The sequence below is a fragment of the Atractosteus spatula genome, chromosome 14 (genome assembly GCF_055471065.1).
Source record: "Atractosteus spatula isolate fAtrSpa1 chromosome 14, fAtrSpa1.hap1, whole genome shotgun sequence".
NCBI lineage: Eukaryota > Metazoa > Chordata > Actinopteri > Semionotiformes > Lepisosteidae > Atractosteus > Atractosteus spatula.
The window spans coordinates 12,909,600-12,930,258 of NC_142719.1; the positions used below are offsets into that span (position 1 = coordinate 12,909,600).

The following is a 20,659-nucleotide window of genomic DNA, read 5'->3' on the forward strand; positions in this document are numbered from 1 at the left end:
AATGTACAGTATGTATTCCCCGTTAGTAGTGATGACGTAATCACAACACCTGGCATGCCGTATGTTACGTCACAAAGGTTGCCATAGTACAGAAGGACCGTGGTTTTTTAAAATTACACTGTACCTGCAGCTAGCTTGGTGTAATTCCTCGCGTTTGCTCTGTCTAATTTAATATAATTGAATTAATATAAACAATTAACACACTTTATTCTGAGAAAGATGGGAAGAAGACGTCGTAGGAAAGCCCGCGGTAGTGTTCCTGCACCTGTTAAAACCGATCACATGGTTTCTGAGGTAATGCTCTGGAGGCTATGGTCGGGGCGCCGCCTCCTTCATATTACTTCAATTAAAGTAGCTTTTTACATAAAAGATTTACATTGTTTTATAGATGATGTACATATCTAGCCAGGCATGTATGAACCTGTTAATCGCTGGTGAGCAGTTTTAAAACGTTAACGTTTTTCCTTGCAATTCTGTTAAGCGGAGTTAATATCAGTTACGTTCAAATAATCTTAAAAGGTTAAAATGGAAAGCAAAATACTTTAAAACTAGTTTACGTCGTTTACTTTACATTGACGAAGTTGTTACGTTCAATTACGTTTTACTTATGTATTCTTGTAACGCTTTTAATTATTTTATCTAACACTCGGTTAATTCAATAATCAATCCTAGTCAATCCTTTAAGACACTGTTTTTCAAAATCATATATTTAATACAGTCCAAGCCTACTGGACAAAAGGAATAGCCTGGTTTGGTGCTCTTATGTCAACTGTTATTTTTTCTGTTTAAAAAGTAGGCACTACGGTCAGTCTTCAGCTGGAAGTGAAATGTGAATTTTTACTCAAAAACCGGTTTTTAACGAACGACTCGATCAAGTTAGTGAACGCATGCTGGGCCAACAGACAATTTAAAGATATGCATGTATTTATTATATTTTAACCGTATGTGCTTTTTTGTTTTTGCTATCTTCACTAACACATCACAGACATCGAGGACGGTGGGAAGTGTAATAAAGTTTGAAATAAACCCTCGCGTGGCGTGTTCTCATTCAGGCTGTCTCTCCTCTTCCCCTAACAGCAGGCACTTCAGGAGACAGTGGCCCTCAAGCTCAAGGCTCACCTGCAAGCTGGCGATGAACCAGCAGATCATGGGAGTGTTTCCAAGACCGGACAGGTCAAAGAAATACCCCCAGGCGCTGACCAGGGTAAGCAATAACATGACATCTCTTCACAAGCAGCTTGTGAAGCTTAGCAGTTCTAATTATTCACATTTTACTTATATTGTCAATAACAGCATTCATTCTCGATACAGTTGTTACACAGTCGCTCCGTAGTTATTGCACTCATTTCTGTGTTCTAAGATGAGGTCTATTATTTGAGAGAAATGGGCTATGTACTGGGAATAAGAAATTCAAGTAGGGAGCTGCGTCAGCATGTGTAGGTTGCAAAGGAATAGGTAAATGTTTATTCCATGTTGAAAGGAAAAGAAAAGAGGCACAACATTTCAGCTGTGGAGTCTTCTGTGATCAGGGGGGAGAGCACAGTCTCTCTTAGTATTTCTATTATTGCAGTTAATGAAAGGTTTTTTTTTACAGCTGATAGCAGCCCTGATGTCAGTGTTCTCAGTCCACGTGAGGAGAACATCTCTTCAGTCTGCAAACCCAGATCTCACCTGATGCTGAGCAACTTTTTATTTGTAAGTAAGACAGGGTGAAAACATTTTAAGGACCTCAGCTATTAAGGACTGTTGTGGAATCCAGGAGTGGATTGTGTTTTAATGGAAAAGTGAGCATTCACAAAAGCATAATCAGTATCTTTCTTTTAGTCCTTTCCTTAAGTCAAAACTTGGAATAACCTTTTTAACAATGTCCTTGGCTTCTAAAGTTCTATGTCACTTAAACTGATCACTGTACTTCCAAACACCTTTGAACAGCTCTTCTGTCAGACTGATAGAATTGGGCCTTGTGGTTTTGTTATATTCAAACAATAACTGCGAACATGCAAGTGAATTTCTGAAATGTTGTTCATAGAAGCAGATGCAAACAGTGATTTCTTTGCTAGCTGTTTACAGTATCTTTCTACTTTATTTGTGTAATTGCAGAGTATTTTGGAAATTGAAAATGACATGGAGACAGAGAAAGAGGCCTCAGATGTTTTTGGCAATGAAACAAGTAAGACCAGCAGAGGCAAAGAAGGGTTCAGGGCAAATGCACACTGTTATACATCCATAAAGACAATCTGTAATCATACAAATCTTTTCCAATAATCAAAAATCACAAGTGCTTTTAGACCAGGCTTGGATATGTTTGCCTTGCTAACTGCCCTGTATTAACAGACGTAGTGAACTGAAGCAATGGATATTTCTCCTCTCTTCAGGAACAGATTCTGGCCATCTCATGTTCTTGGGAAAGATGAGCCACACTTCATCTATAGTAGAAAGTTCAGGAATCGTCACGAAGTTCAGGAATCAGAAGCGCTCTGCTTTGTGAGTCTTCTCTGATTTTGTATGTCATTTCAGTGGGCAGATATATGGTCACGTCATGTGTTTCAGATTTTGTAAAGCAGAGGTGCGATCCTGAGTATTACCATATGCCACCATGCAGTAAAACATCAGTAAAAATATTATTTATAATTCCTTGTAATTCATCTTTATTTTTAAATGTGCAGGACTCTCTGAAGAGTTTGTCAGATTTTAAAGTAATTGTGCACTGATCAAAATCCATTACTTATGTTTTTACAGAGAAAGGAAGATAGTAAAGGACATAAGAGGAATAGTGAGTACATATGAGTATAAATTCTTTGGGGCAAAACAATCATAATGATGAGTAGTGTGCTTTAGATACTGCATCACTATCAGTGTGATAAATACACCCAATATACTGAGGTTGTCTACAAAGTGTGGAGGATATGACATGATGTCAGTCTTGTAGAGAATTTGTTTGCTGTACTGAGCACTAGTGACTGTGCTGTACAGGCAGCTTTTTGGCCAATGCCGCCATCTAGTGAAACAAGTACACAACAGCACCTGGTACCTCCTTTCTGGGGGTGACTCGAGAGCTTTTTTAAGGATATCTCATAAAACTAAGGGAGACTGGTCACCTCTGGTATCCCATACTGGTAGCTGCTTCAGTAACTTTCACTTGACTCAGAGACTAACACACCTGATTCAACTGTTTTTCAGATTTCAGAAAGTATACAATTATACTGTAAGAATGTATTAAAGTTGTTTTGCGTATCCTAATAAAAAAAGTGGGGACCCATTTAGTGTATTTCTGTTCAATTAAGGACTTGTTTGTCTTGTATTTGTCTTTTTTTTAAATAGGTTACAAATGAGGGGCAGAACCTCATTTTGCAAATTATAACAACAAGAATGGAGAGAGTGAGCCACAGGCCGATCCATGCCATTCCACAGCTTGGAGAGGAACAGTGCTCCCAGAAAGTGCTGCATATGGAGGCGTCCCCATGCAGCTCCAAAGTCTTGTTTAGCCCCTTGCTGAGCAACTTGTTTCCCTGCAGTGAGTTCACTCACTTAGATGCTTTGGGGCAGGCCAGGAAGAAGGCACCTCTGTGGCTGGATCCAGTCTCTAATTCCATAATAAACCCCATGCGTCAAGACTCGTGTGAGAGAAAGGACAGGGAGGTAGCACTGCACCCATCCCACCAAGTCCAGCGCTATCTCACACACTGCAATTCAGTTTTGGAGCTGGATGAGCCCCTTTCCCATTCAATCACATCAGTCCTGCCTGAGAAATCTGAGGTGAGGGCTCAGAAAGTCATAATGAACAAGAAACCAGTCAAAGCTCTCACCTTAAAGAATCTGGTGATCAAGCCTCAGTTCAGCTGCATAGACATGGCTGTCCAAAAAATGTCTGTAGAGGAATTTTCCCTTGAAGGCCATGGGACTGGAAGAGAGATTCAGAAATGCTTCTCATCATCGCAAGCATCATCAAAGTCAGCACGGACTTCAGGAGTGCATCCTTCAATGACTGTAAGGGCAGTAACCACTCGCGTTGCCAATGAAAGGGACCGGACCTTTGCCTACAATCCAAAAAATACTCCATGCTCTTCCAGAATAACCTTGATCACACTCAGCAGATCTCCTCAGATCTTCGCCCTGAAGATTGAGAATTTGGATGGGAGGCCGACAGCGCAATTCCCTAACCACTCACGATACATCACTTTCAAGGTGAACAAGGGATGGAATTGCACTCCTCATAGCACGAGCGAAAGCAAATTGCTATATCTGAAATCCCTGCCTGGAGAAGAGAACAGCCTGCTGGAGACAAAAAAACACCCATCTCCCAGTTCACTGGTGTACGATGACAAACTATCAGTTCTCAGCAGCCTGATGATGAAATCCTTCATAGGATCTCAGATGACTGTTATCACCTCTACAATTAAAGTGTTGTACATTGATCATCAAGGTGAGTATTCAGTTGCCTGCGCATTCAATATTCTTGTCAGAGTATATGAATATTGGGTATTTCTTTTCTTGCTTAATTGAACCAACTTGTATTATTTATTTAATAGAATGTATGTTAATCAAAAGCAGGCCATTATTGTGGGGTTATTCATGGTAAAGTTACCTTTCTCATTGGTATAGTAGTAGTGTCCCATGTGGAAATAGCCCTTAATCACTATTACACACTTCTGGCTCTTGAAAAGTAGGCTTGTTTGTCTGTTTTTTACAGGATAGATAAATTGTATTATGGGAAAACGTGTCAGCTGTGGTTTTATGTTAGACACTTCAGCCTATTTTTTTTTCCACTTTAGCGCCGTTAAGTTAAAGCAATCTTAGGAGATATAAAGCTTCTGAATCTGAGTTCTTGTTCGCACTCCAAACTGAACATTTTTTTTGTGAACACAAACCATTTCTCTCTTACAGACCTCAGGCAGGCAGGCTTGCCCTCTATAGAAGGGGTGTCAGCCAAAGAGGACGCCTGTGCAAAAGGGGTTCAGTATGCAGAGAGTCCCCAAACTGTATGTGTCCAGGATGAGGACTTCTCCGGAACCAGAATGTCTTGTGAAGTGGTTGACAGCAAACAGACATGCAGAAACCCCACTGAAACAGGAATGAGAGTTTCTGATAAAGAGAGCTCTTTTGAGATGGTGGTGAGACCCAAACTATTTTTGAAGGACTTGGGAGAATCAGCTAAGGGCCAGTCCAGATCGGGCAAAAGAATTCCAAATCATTCCCAAAATATATGTGTCCCACTTCTTCAGCAGCAACTGAAGTCTTACAATAGCAGGGAAAATTCTTCATCCTCCTCTTCCCCCACACACGAATTGGTCAAATTCAGTGGCCAAAGCTGTGCAGCGGCACCATCGGTGCCCTCTTCAGAGTGCCTCGCTGTGTGTTCTGAAACAGTGAAAGAAATTATCTCCACACTGCTCTTGGAGATAGTCCCAAATTTGTGTAGAGGAGGAAGCCCATGGTATGTGTCTGAACATACATTCCTGATCCACTCTCTGTTCAATAATGTGGTGAAGCGGCTGTCTGCTGTCCCAGGGATGACGGTCTGCAAGAAGAGAGAAGAAAGCAATGTCTGCTGTCAATCCGGGACCATCAGTGAGATTGTACACAGTGTTCTCAGACAACTGGAGAAGGGATATGATTCCATGTACATTATCCAGTTTGCAGTAGCTGCCAAGAATGAGGTGGTTCTCAACAGCACTGCACTGCTTGTGGTTAAAGAGATTTTAAAACTAAAACAAAATAAGTCTGTGATTGCCCACCAGAAGTCTTCTACCAATATGAGCACAAAACACCCTACTGTAAATTTGAGGGAGGCTGATCCTCCTTCCATATCCTTGCCCTTAGGTTTAGTAGAGGAAGTAGTATCGTGCCTTTTGCTGAAAATAGATCCTGAGTTTTCAAAATCACTGGATCCCTCTTCCAAGCCAGATGGGCTGCCAAGGTTTCAGTTTAGCCAGATGGCCTTGCATATGATTTACCAAACTTTGGCTGCACTGATGAATGCCCCTGGGGTGTCTGTAGTCCAAGAGGAGGGACACAACACCACCTTTCCACCACCTGACAAGATTAAAAATGCTGTGAGCTGCATTTACAGAGAACTTGTCCAGAGAATGGGCTCAAAGTTTGACCTTCAGTTAGCAGTGGCTTCCCAAAGCCCGGCTGTGATCGAAAGGATGATAGCACATGTGACCCGCGAAGTCTTAAAAATCCTGGTTTCAGGGAGCGAATGTTCCAGTCCGTGTATCCTTTCCTCGGGGCCTGCTGGCACTTTTGACCTGGCCCCAAAGGAATCTGAGATGAGCTGTGACAGAGGCACAGAAGAAGTACCTTCTGAAAAAAGCTGCTGCACAGCTGTGAAGGAGGCTGTAGAAATACATGAAAGCTGTCTGCAACCTACCAGCCGTAGTGAACTTTCTAAATCAGACACCTTTTCCTCCATAAACCTGAAGAGTCATTCTGGCCAGAAAGCCTCCTGTCAAGTGGGTTCTGCAGCTGTCGATGTTGCCCTGGATTCAGTAGCCTTTCACAGTGCAGCTCCAGGCTCGGTCCCAGCTCTAAAGGAGAACAGCTCAGGCTATGCCATGGCGGCTGAACCACTGTCGTTGCGGGAGAGAGCAAGAGATGAAAAGGGAAAGCCTGGAAAAATGAAGGAGGAGGCCAAAAAGGTAAGCACAGGGATGAGCAGTGCAGATGTCAAACGCTTGGAGTGATTGTTTTTCTCTGCCCTTGTGCACAAGCCATCCTTCGGATACAATAGGCTGTTCCTCAGAAAGTTTATGATGATCTGAACTTTAAAAAGGACTGTAACATTTTGTTGGCAGCATGTGGAGAAGCTGCAGACACAGTATAAAAAAGTTTTTGAAGTTTTTACATTTCTCTACTTAACTACCCAAATTGCACACCCCAGTAACTGATGCATAGCCCCGTAGTATTGAGGACTTTTGGGTAGGAACTTAATACAAAGAGCTTTTCCTGGTATTGCTTGTGATGGAATAATCTAACCTCATGTTCTTTGTCTATACACAGGCCAGCCAGAAATCTCTGAGCCTTGATAAAGGAACACAATACAGTGAGGCTGAGGGCCACCAAGCAGGTGAGTCCCCCAGAAATGATAGCATGTTCCACCTGGTCATTTACAGATAAATGGAGATTGCTCATCATTCCATGGAATGTTCTCTTTTTGTTTAAAAATGATGTCGTTATTCTGGAACTTATCAAGACCATAACAACTGAATAAGTGAAGTGACGTTTTTAAAGTGCATTAATGTTTTTTTTTTATTTTCAGCATAAACACTCAAGCTTTCTATTTGCTTTCTAAAATGTTAATATGGGAGAAATGTTCTGCTCTCTCTTTTCAGATTCTCCATCTCCTGCAGTGGAAACTAAAAAGTCCAAGAAGAAACGTAAAAACATCTTTAAATTATTCTCACAGGCAATGAGGAAACTGGTTTGTGTGAAGCCAGTGTTGGATGATTGATCTTCACAAGAAGTCGTATTTTAATATATACAATATTTTAGCATTTTAAGGAAAAAAACTCCATTTTTAAAATTGAATGTCACGGAATGAAAGAATGGGTGTGAAGCAGCAGGTGTCAATAGCCCAACGTCATCAGCATGACCAGAGTGTCATTAAGGACAATCTTTCAACCAGATGTTTCAGCAGCTTAGAATGATCTGTACATGCTGTATACTGTGTTGGGTAGGCAGTAATAGATATTGTAATTGCTACGCAATAAAAAGGGAATTATGAAGTATGACTGTCTTGTCTGGTTTGTTGGTGCAGTCTTGGTTCTGGGAGATATATATTTATCCTTTTGCAGAAGAAAAGGGTCCTAACATCCTTTAAAATTGCTAGAAGGCGTAGTTGGCTATAAAAGCAATCAAGGTTTCTGCATTGAACGATTGTTGACGGAAGCCAGAGTATCAGCCCCAACAATGTGGCAGTGAAGATTGGTCCAGACCCCCACCACTCTTTGTGTGATGAAGTGCTGCATGTTCTAAGTCTCTTATGCACTCCCTATTAGTTTTAAAGACTCCAGGCCTTTGTTGTTGCTGTTTTTAATCTTTTTTAGCATCATAAAATAGTCATTCACTGTAGAATGTGTTCCCTAAACGAATTAACAAGACTTATTGCTCCGAAGCATTTAGTACCCTGTTTGCGTGGTTAACTAGATTAAAGCTGGCCTAAAAAATAAGAAGAATTGAAAGAATTGAAGTAGCTTCTTTATGTTTGTACAGGTCTTTCTACTTTATGCTGCATGGCTAAATCCCTTGGACAAATAGTTTTTCGGGTCCTGATAAATCTGAAGCTAATTTGCAGGAATCACACCTCTTGCTAAAGACCAAATGGTCTTCCAGTGACATTTGCCAATAATGGATTTAAAACAGGTCACGTTTTGTAGCATGTTTTTTGCTTGTTGCAGCTTTTTTAGACTGCTTGTGATTGGCCATATAACAACAGCACCATACCAGTACAATGATATCATTTAGTGAAAATATTGGGCAGTGTGTATGTAGCTGGAGACAGAGTGCACATTGATCAGGAAGTGGCGAATTAAGATAAAATAGTGCTGCAAATGTAGCACGGTATTTTAGATGTAAAGATTTGCTGCTTATCTGTCCAGAAATAATATACTGTAGACACAGAGAGCTATCTGAAATTGCAAAACCCACGGGTTTTAACAGATAAATACTTCTTGGCATTACATAAATTATTCTGTCTAAATGTTTCTTGACACTGATAAATTTTTGCCCCTCTCTGTGGCTTCTGGTTAATCAATTCTTAGCCCCAGTGGCTCACGATAATTCATTTTGGTGTTGTGTGATATTAGTGTTTATCTACTCACCTGTGTCTCCTTGCATTTCCCAGGTTGATAGTTAAACTGTAAATCACTTCATCTCTCTGTCATACTGTAGATCACTGCTATTTAAGTAGACTATGGTCTCACAGATACTGAAAGGTACTTTTTGTAGAGTCGTTCCTCTTTAGGTCCAGCAAGCCTTTTTATATCACAATTTTCATAGTTTAAAGAGTTTAAGTGTTATTTGTAATCCTGACCTGCAGACGGCCCAAAACGTTGATTTTTGCTTGCCTTTCAAGAAGCAGGTAACACGAAAAAGAAAGACTGGAAAATGAAAGCAGATTCACAGCAGTTACTTTAAAAAAGGTCATGAAACTGACACTTTAAGCATTTTGGACTACTTTAGAGTCATTTGGGTAACCTTTTGAACACGGCTTTTCAAGGCAAGGTTTTTGATATACAGTAGGTTGCCGAAGTGCCCGAACTAGGGTTAGGGTTATTTGAAATCCTGACCTGCAGACGACACCACACTTGTTGATTTTTATTTGCCATTCCAACAGCAGGTATCGAGAAAAAGAAATACTGAAATGAAATATTCTAACCTGACATGACTGTGACTGTCATTGAGTGATGGCAGTTTAAAAAGGACAAAGACTGTGGTCAATTCAGGTTGTATAAAATAACCTCAATGTTGGGTTAGGTGTGTTATCTTTTTTTTCCTTTTCTCATTCTCTTCTGTACAAACCACACAGTAGACACTCACTCTTTTGACTTTGTGTGACTAGGTGACTGTCAATTAAGGGATGGAATGTGGTTTTGAGCCTGTGGATGATCACACCAGGACACTCCCATCTCTCATTAAAAGTCCTGAGCTCTCATCAGACTTGTAAGCCTTAGTGAGGAGGAGATTCATTATTTTCTTTGCTGTGTCAATAAGAGGCACATCAGGTTACCAGATGGAGCTGGTTTTGGGTGAATGGGGATGCTGGACATTGGTTTTGTGCAAGCGGGGACTAAGGGATTCATGTGTTTTTGAGAGAACATGTGTCCCTAATAGATACTCTCTTTGTGTGCAATTCTATGATAAAGGTAGAGGTATCTGAGTGTAGGTGTTAGTGAATCAAAATTATTTGTGTTGGATAACTGACTTATCTGATCTGTGGGTGCACTAGTGACACTGGAAAACATAAAGAACCTATTGCAGTGACCTAGCACCTTAAATTCCTGGATGGCATTGTCAGCTACAAAAGCTACATGTAAAATTCAAAGAACCTGAATATTGGGGTCACAAGAGTTCCTGCATTTTGGGATCACTATGCGTGACACAACCATTTCTGTTCGAGTCAGGACTTTAACCTTCGAGTTCGAGTCAGGCTCAAGAAGCCAGGGTGAGAGAGAGTCTATGCATAAACAGAATCCTACCCAACAGACAAAATAATGTGTCTCACAAACCAACTGTGAATTTTGCTTAGTTAACAAAATGAATATCAGAGCATATTCAGTAATTGCTCTAATGCCCGAGATGTGCCAAGTCTCCCCATCCATCTTGTTTGCAGCACGTTCACTTCTAAAAGTGAAGTTCAGCAAAATGCTAACTTCTCAGAGGAACTGACTTCAGCACCAGTCTGTGAAAGGTTCCCCGTCACAGAGCCAACCAGCTGAAGGAGTTTGGGAGAATACTGGACAGCAGTGATAAACAAAGTCCAGCTCCATCTTCAGCATGAAATTAAATTCTGCAAGAATACTTGGAATATGAATTTCAATATTTGCGTTGTAACATGGGAAACTAAAACTTTTATCCGAATCACGTTTGATAAAGCTTAGTTCATGACAAGTAAATTAATATTTGTCTTTGAGTTTGCATTAGATTTGGACCTTCTTTGAGGGGACCAGTATTCCAAACAAGGAGGGGCTTGGTCCACATACTGTATATACAATGTGAAGTCCTGGGAATGTTGAGGAGCCTAGAATGAGATCTCTTGAAGGTACACAGGAGACAACCCAAGAAGAGCCTGGTTCGTAAACAAGAGAATTTGAAAGATTATCCTGTAAGCTACTGGTAGCCAGTACAGGTTTTCAGCATAAGGGATGTATGTTTAGCTTTTTATATTTCTCTAGAATCAACAAGTTTAAAAAAAGGACAATTCCAATGTGAGTAAGTGATGTTAGAAACATATTCTCCACTTATAGCAGTCTCATAACCTGCTTTCCAGGGAAGCTGCACTCTGATAATGGGTGATTGATTGGATATTAGGAGTCACTGTTTGTCTGTGTCAGTCATGTCATATCTTCTGCCTGCAAATGAAGAAAGTGGGCAGACAAGTGGACAAAGGCAGAGCAACAGAGAAACTGTAATCAGCTTGCACAGAACAACATGCTGTCTGTGCTCTGCTCTTAACATTCTCTTAATCTCCTCTCAAGACCAGAGCCAATTAATTCAAGAATAATAAATCTGACTTTGATTACATCTAAGGTTATGAACGCTGTTATTAGAAATAAACTAGAGCATTTAGTAGAAGATTTAGAAAAGTTAGTTTTGCTAACGTACTGAAACTTGTTAAAGTTCTTTAAACAAGCAAAACAACAAATGGATAAAGCAGATTAGAATTTCAGAGGGCTTTTCATAAAGTTCCTTATAAAGGATTAATTCTTACATTACAGGTTTCATAGATGGCCCACATTACTGGTGGTAGGCATTCAGTGAAATGTGTGGCTTGAAATAAGAAGTGGTTAATGGACAGAATGTTGAAATTGTGGTGATCTAATTAGTGGAGAACTGCTAACATGAGCTAGTAGTAGTACTATTCTTCATTTATTTTAATGTTCTGCACCCTCTTATAGTTAGTAAACTAGTCATGTTTGCAGATACCAAAATTGGAGGATTAGCAAACACTACAGAAGCAGGAAAGAAAAATGAAAAAGATTTAGACAAAATTCAGAAATGGTCCTGGCAGATGATGCTTAATGACTGCAGGTGCAAAGTATTACATGAAAGCAACAAAACAATTTACAAATACAAAATGGGAAATGCTGATGTTGAAGAGGCTATTTACTATATGAAAAAGACTTCTTCCGGCCAGCCTGTAGGTCTGCTTGCAGTGATGTCAGTGAAGGCCTTGCCTCTTTCCAGTCAGTTCTAAACTTCCTGTACTGTACGTCTCAGCAGTGCTTGGAATGTATCAAAAGGTCAAAGATTTTCAGGTGTATTAGGTAAAAATTCCTCTTATTCCTAAGAAAAGCTGAACTGCACCATTAGTTACAACAGTTATTTTACAGAAGCCTCTGGAGACAGACTCAGTTCTCACAAAAGCAAGTTTCTGTCCTATCTGAATAGACAAAGAAAGGCTCTCTACCTAAATTAGTCATATCTTATCATATCCCAGGATTGGCTAGCAAGTAACCAGATACTCTGTAGAGAATATTATCAAAATATATTTTTCTTCTATCCTACAATTTTAACTCCAAAGGTTGTTGCTATAGAAAAAAATACATCACATGTCAAATTTAAAAAGCAATGTTATCAGAAAGAAACAATGAGAAGATCTGGGTTTGCAAGCAATATTTCTCATACAGAAAAGTAGTTGTTCCACTAAGACCACAACGATTACAAAATGAAAATATTCAATTTAACCCTTGGCATTCTTTCCCAAGTTGGCTAATACAAAGAAAAAAACTCACACAGGTGTGTGGGTTGAATAAGCCTCTCTCCATCCTGATTTTCCATGTGAAAAAATTGGGGGGATACAGTACAGTATATAAAATAATTTGTGATTAACAGGAATGTCTAAAATATTTTTTAGCTAACAACAGCTGCACGAAAGTGCCAAGGATGGAGCTCATATGATCCAAATGTGAAGGAGCACTGTGGCTTGTCCATGATTTTTTGAAGCTCTGATGGGTAATTTTAATTTATTCCTGAAATGCATCATTACCTAAAAAATCATCATAAGACAATATGATTTAATAATCTGAATTGATAGAGTCACTAAAATGCACAGAATAAATGAGACTGGCTCAGTTTTTCCTAATTTCTTCCAAATTAATTTTTTGGCATGTCACATCCCCCAGAGAGCTATTCATGTTTTTTTTTGTAATCCAACTTCATGTTTTTTGGTGTGCTTTTTCAACAAGTTGTTTCTTGTTGGGGTTTGAGTAATGTGTAACGAAAACTCTGACATACAGTAGTTTTGAATAGCAAAATAACATTTGGAAGCTGCATCAGTGAGGTTGTGGGTTCAACGTGCACAGCTGGGATGTGAGAACTTGGTTACCAACAGCACATCAGGCCAGTTTTGTAGAAGGTCTGAGCACTGGCAAAATTAAATGATTGGAGAGACTTAATGATATTTTGATGAGTTTTCTCTCTGTAGTTTGGAACCCTGTTGACTACACAATCATGCAATGTAGTGGACCAATGAAGCTGACATCTGTTGCCAAAACTAAATGATCCGCACTCAGATCTGCAAGTAATGTTGGCTGCATGCAAAATGAAATTTAACTAGTTCAGTGCAGAGTGCATTATCCAGGCGAGCTGTACACAATGTACCGTTAGTATTAGATATAACAATTCCCCACTTTACTAATAGATTGACTCCAATGTGTTAAGAGGCTTTTTCTTATCCAATTCCCTTAAACTCAAAGAGCATCATATTCCATCCCACAAAGAGAGGAACAAATAGCACATTGCTTGTTCTCATACTGTTTAACATAGAAAAGAAATCAAATCACATTCTAGGGAAATTAAGCAGACATATAATCATTGTTGTAATAATTTGCCATTTTACAGCCTTCATTAAACAATTGTAAATTATTTTCATGCCACTAAAGGGGCTCTAAATTAGTATTATGTTTATGGCCTCATGAGTATTATGCAACATTTCAAGGAAATGTATCACCCAGTATGTAAGGATAATGTCTGTTAAGATGCTACATTTCTTCTAAATTACACTACACACATTTTAAAATTATAGAAAGATATGAGGGTAATTTCTTGCCAAATAGTGTAAAGCCAATTTAAAGCCTACTTATACAAACAAAACAGGCATTTTTCTCATGACACTTAAATAGCAAGTTTTTTTCCCAACTAATTGAGGGAAATTAATTGACTTCACACACATCTGTTAATCTTTTTACATATCTTGAATCATTTAGACACTTCTGTTATAAAATGATTTAGGATCAGTTATAAAATCTCCTCTTACCACAAACTTTTATGTTTGTCTTCCTACTGACCTACTTACTCATCAATCAGTCTGTGTTGCACTAGCAAACAGGATGTGACATTTTCAATTTACACAGGATCACGGTATCACAAGTTCTGCTTTAGCTATTACACAGCTGTGTCAATTTGATAGAAATGAGGTCTGCTTTACAAGTCCTGTGTAACATACTATAACATCCCTTTAAGTTTCTTAACATTTGTGTAAATGTTCATAATTGCAAATCACTGCAGTATACACTGTATAAATTGCAGAGGTCTGTCAAATCTGATTATATGGGTAGGAAATGTACTGAACTGAAAAGTATGGGTGACACGATAGGTGGGGGCAAATGGGCTGTACAGTCAAAAAGATTCAAAAATCAACATTCAAAAATCCTTTAACATTATGAGGATGTGTGTCATACAGAGCTACCCCTCAGAATAACAAATGAAAAATTACAAAGCTTATGCGTTAATAAATACAACCTATTTAAACCCCCCTGTGTAATATACATCTCCCAAAGGAGAACCTTAAATGAAAGCACTTGCATTATCTGTGGAAAATAACACTTAACATATTCCTCCAGGAAATCAGTTCTCAGACATGGATCTGGATTGCTGTCCTATTTCCTTTGTGGGAGTTCAGCCAGGTCGATTCCAGGAAAAGGCAGAAACATTTTTTAGAAGTTAAATATGATGCTTTTTTATTGTAATTTTTGACAATACAACACATATAAAGTTATATACTGTATAAAATTAACTATTCTTAACCTACTGTACAGGATATGCAGAAGCAATGGTTAACTGCACTCAAAGACTCACTTTGACTACTCTTTATCCAAATTTTGTTTCAAACCAGGTAAAGAGCTTAAAAACACTTTGTTATTATTGTGTTACAATTGATGCCTTCATTGTTCTATGGAAAGAGAAAACAGAAAATACACTGCTGAAAGAGTGCGGCCGATTGTGACCTGGCACACAGAAAGCATTGCAGTACATATCACATAAATTGAATTACAAATGATAACACTTTAAACATCAATGTGAATGATTAATTTTACTCAGAAATGTAGTTTGCTTTCCTCTACTTCAAAGGGAATACCATAGACTTTATCAGACAGATTTATAGGGGGCAAAGGCTTTTAAAGCTCTTAGGCTGTAATAAGTTCCCAGTCCCATGTTCATTCACAATATGCCTAAGTGTCTCTGTGGCCTGTCCAGTATTATTGGACGACCTAAAACACAACACCAGAATATAAGACAGCAAGTGGCAATAATAATGCAGATAATGTAAAATGTAGACATGTACAAATCAATAAAGCATGCTTCTGTTTCAAATTGCAACTTTAACTAATTAACAACTAGTTGTTTTTCATATGTGTTGGCAATATTCACGATCAATTGAGAAGAGAAATTCTGTTCTATTCACTTTAAAAATGTCATACTGTAGCTTGATGGATTAAATATCAACTTAGATATTAGTCCAAATCTACAATAATGTTTAAAAGTGATGGAGTCATTTCCATTAATTTTTTGTTATACCGTTGCAATTTGATATGATGAATTGAGTTTTTAATAAGCTTTCATTTGATACTCAAAAGCTCATCTCTGTATTCTAACTCATAATCTTTTATGATATCCATCCATTTTCCATCCACTTCATTCAATATGTCACAAGGTCCCAACAAACAAGAGGATACAGGTTGGGATGCACCATGGATGGGATGCTGGTTTATTGCTAGGCAGACACAGACAAAAACTCTCACACACTTCTAGAATCACGCCATAGCCAATTTTACAGAGGCTAATTAACCTGCTAGCATGTCCTTGAACTGTGAGAAGAAAATAGATCATCCAGAACATGGGAAGAACATGCAGATAGCACCCCAGGGCCCTGGTACTGCAAAGCTCTGCTCACCCATGCTACCCATCACTCTCTAGTAATATTATTAATAATAGTTTTGTATAATTGTAACCTTTTCAGAAATAGTGTTAGCAATTATTGAGAATACAATAGGTATTAAAAAAGCATTGATTCCCTCCTACTGTATAATACAAGTGATTGCATGTACAAACTGTTACAATATTATTGTTTACCCGCTATGAGAGTTAGTTTTTCTTTCCAAGCAGAGAGCATTTTCTTTACTTTTTACATGTACAGGAGCTTTTCTTATTATTATAAATGCAGCACTACTTTACTGTAATAAGATGTATTGCAGTACGGTAAAAACAGACAAAGTAAATGAAGTGTACAGCATTGTACTTACTATAAATGTGGAGATGTCTCACGTACAACGTCTGAAAAAAAGTTTGTTAGCTGCAACTTGGTGGAGGTGGGAGTTGTGGATGGAGAGACAGCAGTAGCCTCACCCCCTTCCCACACGCAACCAAACTCACTCTCTTGCTCCTTCTTATTTGTTTACTCCTTCTTCTTATAAATTCTTTTGTTTTCATTTTCTTTTTTGTTTTTCAAGAATAAAGTTGCCGATAGTTGGAGTTCAGATCTGGTAATGTCTGAGCCAGTAGAAGGCTGGGGATCTGATTCTCTTTCAGAAAATGGAAGCTTGTCAGCATTTCCTGCTTAGCTGCTCTCCTGATATTGCTTAAATACTGCCGATAATGAGCAACCAAATTCTCCAATCCTCTTCCAAACATTGTGTTTCTTTCAATAACCTCTCATCACAGAGATAGATGACTTTGTGTTGGCAGGCATAAACAGAATTTCAGTGTTAGCATGTGTGAATGCTCTAATGTGCTTCTGCAATGGGCAGGGGCATTATCTAGGGTCAAGAGTACACAGGATCAAGAGCCTTGAAGGCAAGGGTCTTTGATTGCAGGTATTTTTTCCCTTTCAGAACAAAGCAATTATTAAACCAATCCCAGAAAATTTGCATCAACATCCATGCCTTGTTATTAAACTGACAATGAAATGACATTTAATTCTTGTTTTTTTCTTTTAAGCGCTTAAGGTTTCTCAGATAGTAGATTGTGAGAGACCAACACTTGTGTTGGTGCACAGAAGCAATCTTGCGCAGTCTTTAAAGACCTTAACCCAGGTACTTGTGCTCTTTCAGATGGAATCAAAGACCTTAAAGAGATCTTCAAGCCTGGAACAAGCTACCAAGCCATGTTATTGAAGACAATACAATGACTTCTTTCAGGAAATGGCTGGATGGGCAAGATGAGTCAAATAGCTTCCTCTCATTGGTAACCTTTATTTTCTTATGAAAGAACGATAAATGCCAAATTGTCATTAGACTGAGTTCACAAATTCTTTATGCATCCCCTGCAGCCCTTGGTGCTTGTCTCCCTGTACCTTCAGCTAAACATCCAGCCATTCTCATTTTCTGTTTCCTGTTTACTCATCCCCCACCTTCCCCCTCCTTTGTTACACTCACAGCTAAAATGCTGTGCATTTTACCATTTCTTTTCACTTTTTAGTGTGTAATTCCCCTATACTTATTCCTTTGCTGCCTGCAATAGGCAGCAAACACACTGACAAGTTTCCATCTCTAGCTTCTTCAAACTTTTTAATTGTCCGTTCAGAGAGAAACGCTCCACTTCATTACTCAGCCCTGACAATTGTGGCTCTTGTACTAATGCTTTATTTCAAATATTGACTGAACGTTGCCCTTGGTTATCAATGTTTTTTCAACATCTCATTTTCATAGTAGGACTGCTTTTTATTGGAAAGTTTAATTGAAGACATATTATGGATACATGTAATGAATGCAGTAATCAAGAAATGCTTTTGCTTTCCTAAAGAAAAAAAATGATAAGGGCAACACCAAACTCCTGACCATAATCCACCTGTGGCTCTCTTATTTCTTAAAAAAGATTAAAAGTTAAGGATTCATTAGTCAAACGTAGAAATTAATAAAGTTGCTCTAACCACGATATTTATTGACAAAGGAAAAATGAATTCATGAACGAGGCAGCAAATTGGAAATGTGCTATTCCTCAGGTTTCTCTATTGAATACACAAATACAGTAGCTCTATACGTAGCTCCATCAGCCGATATGTGTATCACAGAACTCTGCCCAACAGGTCAGTTTTTTCATTATGATAGATTAGTTATTTTACAATTGTATGCTTGAATGATGGTGCATGAAGAGACCAAGGCTGCGTCTACATTCTTATGCTGACATCATCTCTGGAACCTCATGCTCCAGGCCAATACTGTCATAGAGCATGAAAGCATCTGGCCTGATACATAACTCTCCAGAAACATCTTAACAAGCCTCAGTGCACCACTGCCCCATCCAAGAGCACTAGCCCAGTTCCAAAAATATAACAGACAAGCAGTGTGGGATCCAATGTGGTTCAGGTGAAAGTCACACCGATAGACTGTGATAAGCAGGTTCCAGTATCTTCTGGCTGGCACAAGTTCAGGAGGTCCAACAGGTATTCATTTAGAAAGTTCCTATGCCAGACCAGCTCCATTTCTCTCTGGGCAGTCATCTCTTTCATCTCCAACTCTCTTAATTTAATTGAGTAGTAATAACTGTTTTGTGAAACACATATCTTCATCCACATTTGTTGCATCAAGAATCCTGGGCAGACATTTTTATGTAAAGACTCTCTTTCTCTTGGCCTGGCATGTTTAATAAAGTTGAACTACTGACTCAGACTACTTGTACAGTAGTTATGTGGATGGTAATGTGAGATAGCCAGGTTTAATGTAAAGAGAAAATAAGAGCAAACAAGCAAGCAAATGAGATGTTCAGTATCATCTAAAGCAAGAAGTCACAATTGGAGATTGGGTTATGATGTCAACAGTTATAACTCTTCTGAGGGTTCCTCACTGGTTGGTTATCCTTTTGGTAACATACAGTGACCTCTGTTTTGGGCAGAAGAGGATAGAGGGGAGCCATGCTGCACAATATATCATTTACAGAGTTTTAGATTGGAGCAGTTTTATGGACAGACAGATGGACTGTTTATCACCCAATTCCAATGTGTCTGTGTTTATACAGGTATTGTAGGTGCCACAATGTACAAAGTTTGCATTTTTACAATACAAAAACATGCATCTCTTAAGTGTTGCAGTAGGGTGTTTCTCCAGCATTATCTTCATCTGTACTCAAGCATTTGGGCTGTTAATTTATTTCTCAGTACTGTACTGCACTCAGTACAGTAACTTGCATTTACAGGTTTACTATACCAACAATGTGGTCTGTTATAATTTATCACAGCAGATGTTTTAGGTGACAGTGACTGTGCTGTCCCTCATATGGCCCCCCTGTACATTGGCCATGTGAAAACATATTCTCATCATGGGCCACAATGACACAGTAAAAACCATAATAACATGCCAAAAGAGTAGAATTACAGTACTAATTTACTATTATGTTACACCATACTACATCTTCATAGTGTTATTTCTGTAATTTGCTTAAGGAAAAACAGTTGTAGAATTCATTTGAGTCTGATATCTTACATATATTAAAACATATGTTTCACTTTTGCAATAATATTCAAAGAATCAAACCAAACCTAGAGATGTTTAATGGGCTTTAATACACTTTAATTTACTCTGCTTTGACTCTTTCTTTGCTGGGAGTAGTGCACATTGCTAATGCTCTCGTTTTTCTGTATTTGTATTTCTGTCTGGATGTCACATTTATTAACAGGCTCCTGGGACATATTATAGCAGGAATTTCCTAGGCATCAGCACTTTTCCCTCAAGCTGTTTATCTCAGAGTACAAGGGTGTACATCATGTAGCTTTATCAGAATTAGTTATCAGCCAATGGAAACAAGCACTGGGCTTGTGTAGGGCTGTGCACAGTTAATGACAGATAGCTTTGCACACCCGTTAATGTTGTAACAGATAACATTAGTGTCCCATTAGAGACCGGCCTGCTTCCAAAATAATAAAACACTTTGATAGACTTTTAATGAGCCATTTATCACAAATCTTTATAATCAGGTTATTAAAGCAAATCTGCTTAAATAAAAAGCTGCATTAAATGAGGTCATTTAAGTATTTTTGCTTCTACCCCAAATTTATTTATTTTGTTTTAAAAAAAACTTTTTGGTCTTTTTGGGTTTTGAGGTGAACCTGACATTGCAACAGCTGCGTTTACAAATTAAGAAGCAATGTAGTTGTTAAGCTTCACGAGAATATTTTTTGCTTGTATATGTTGTTATACAGCAGAATTTTGCTTTTTTGTGAGATACATTGAGTTTGTTACAGTATATAAAACTCAGTATAATGAGATTTGACGAGACAGTTGGTGTTTCTTGGATTCACATTAGCCTCTTTCAACAACTGAGACCTCAGCCAGCTACAGTAAGTCTTTTGACTTTAGAGTAAGCCATCTGACAAGATGCAAAATAGCCAAATCAGCAGAATATGTTCAAACCAAGTCCTAGGGATGGTCATAAAGTAGCAATGGCAGGAGTCAGAGATCCTGAAAAAGTAATAGAAACATAACTGAAAAATTAGTCGCATACCCCTTTGAGCATTGCTCATTTCTGTCAAGAACCTAAACGTTTTGAGACACAAGAAGTAATGAAGCTGCTACAAAAGCCATCAAAATATCTAGAAAGATGAAAGATTCCTTAAAGCTGAGTCTGTTAAAAAAGTGCAAGCTGAAGAAAAAGTTTAATCTGAGATACAGAAAATCAATAAGGGCCTCGGAATATAGTCACAACTGTGATAATGATAATAATATTA

The 20,659-nt window shown here is 38.5% G+C and overlaps 1 protein-coding gene across 1 annotated transcript; it reads left to right on the top strand.

Moving 5' to 3' along the window:
* The first annotated feature begins 219 nt into the window (after positions 1–219).
* LOC148820660 (uncharacterized) lies at positions 220–7,453 on the top strand. Its single transcript, XM_088933317.1, has 10 exons — positions 220–294; positions 1,078–1,204; positions 1,595–1,695; positions 2,101–2,170; positions 2,376–2,484; positions 2,740–2,773; positions 3,322–4,423; positions 4,885–6,641; positions 7,003–7,069; positions 7,335–7,453. Exons 1-10 carry the CDS (start codon positions 220–222, stop codon positions 7,451–7,453), a joined length of 3,561 nt encoding a protein of 1,186 aa, XP_088789443.1.
* The last annotated feature ends 13,206 nt before the right edge of the window (positions 7,454–20,659 follow it).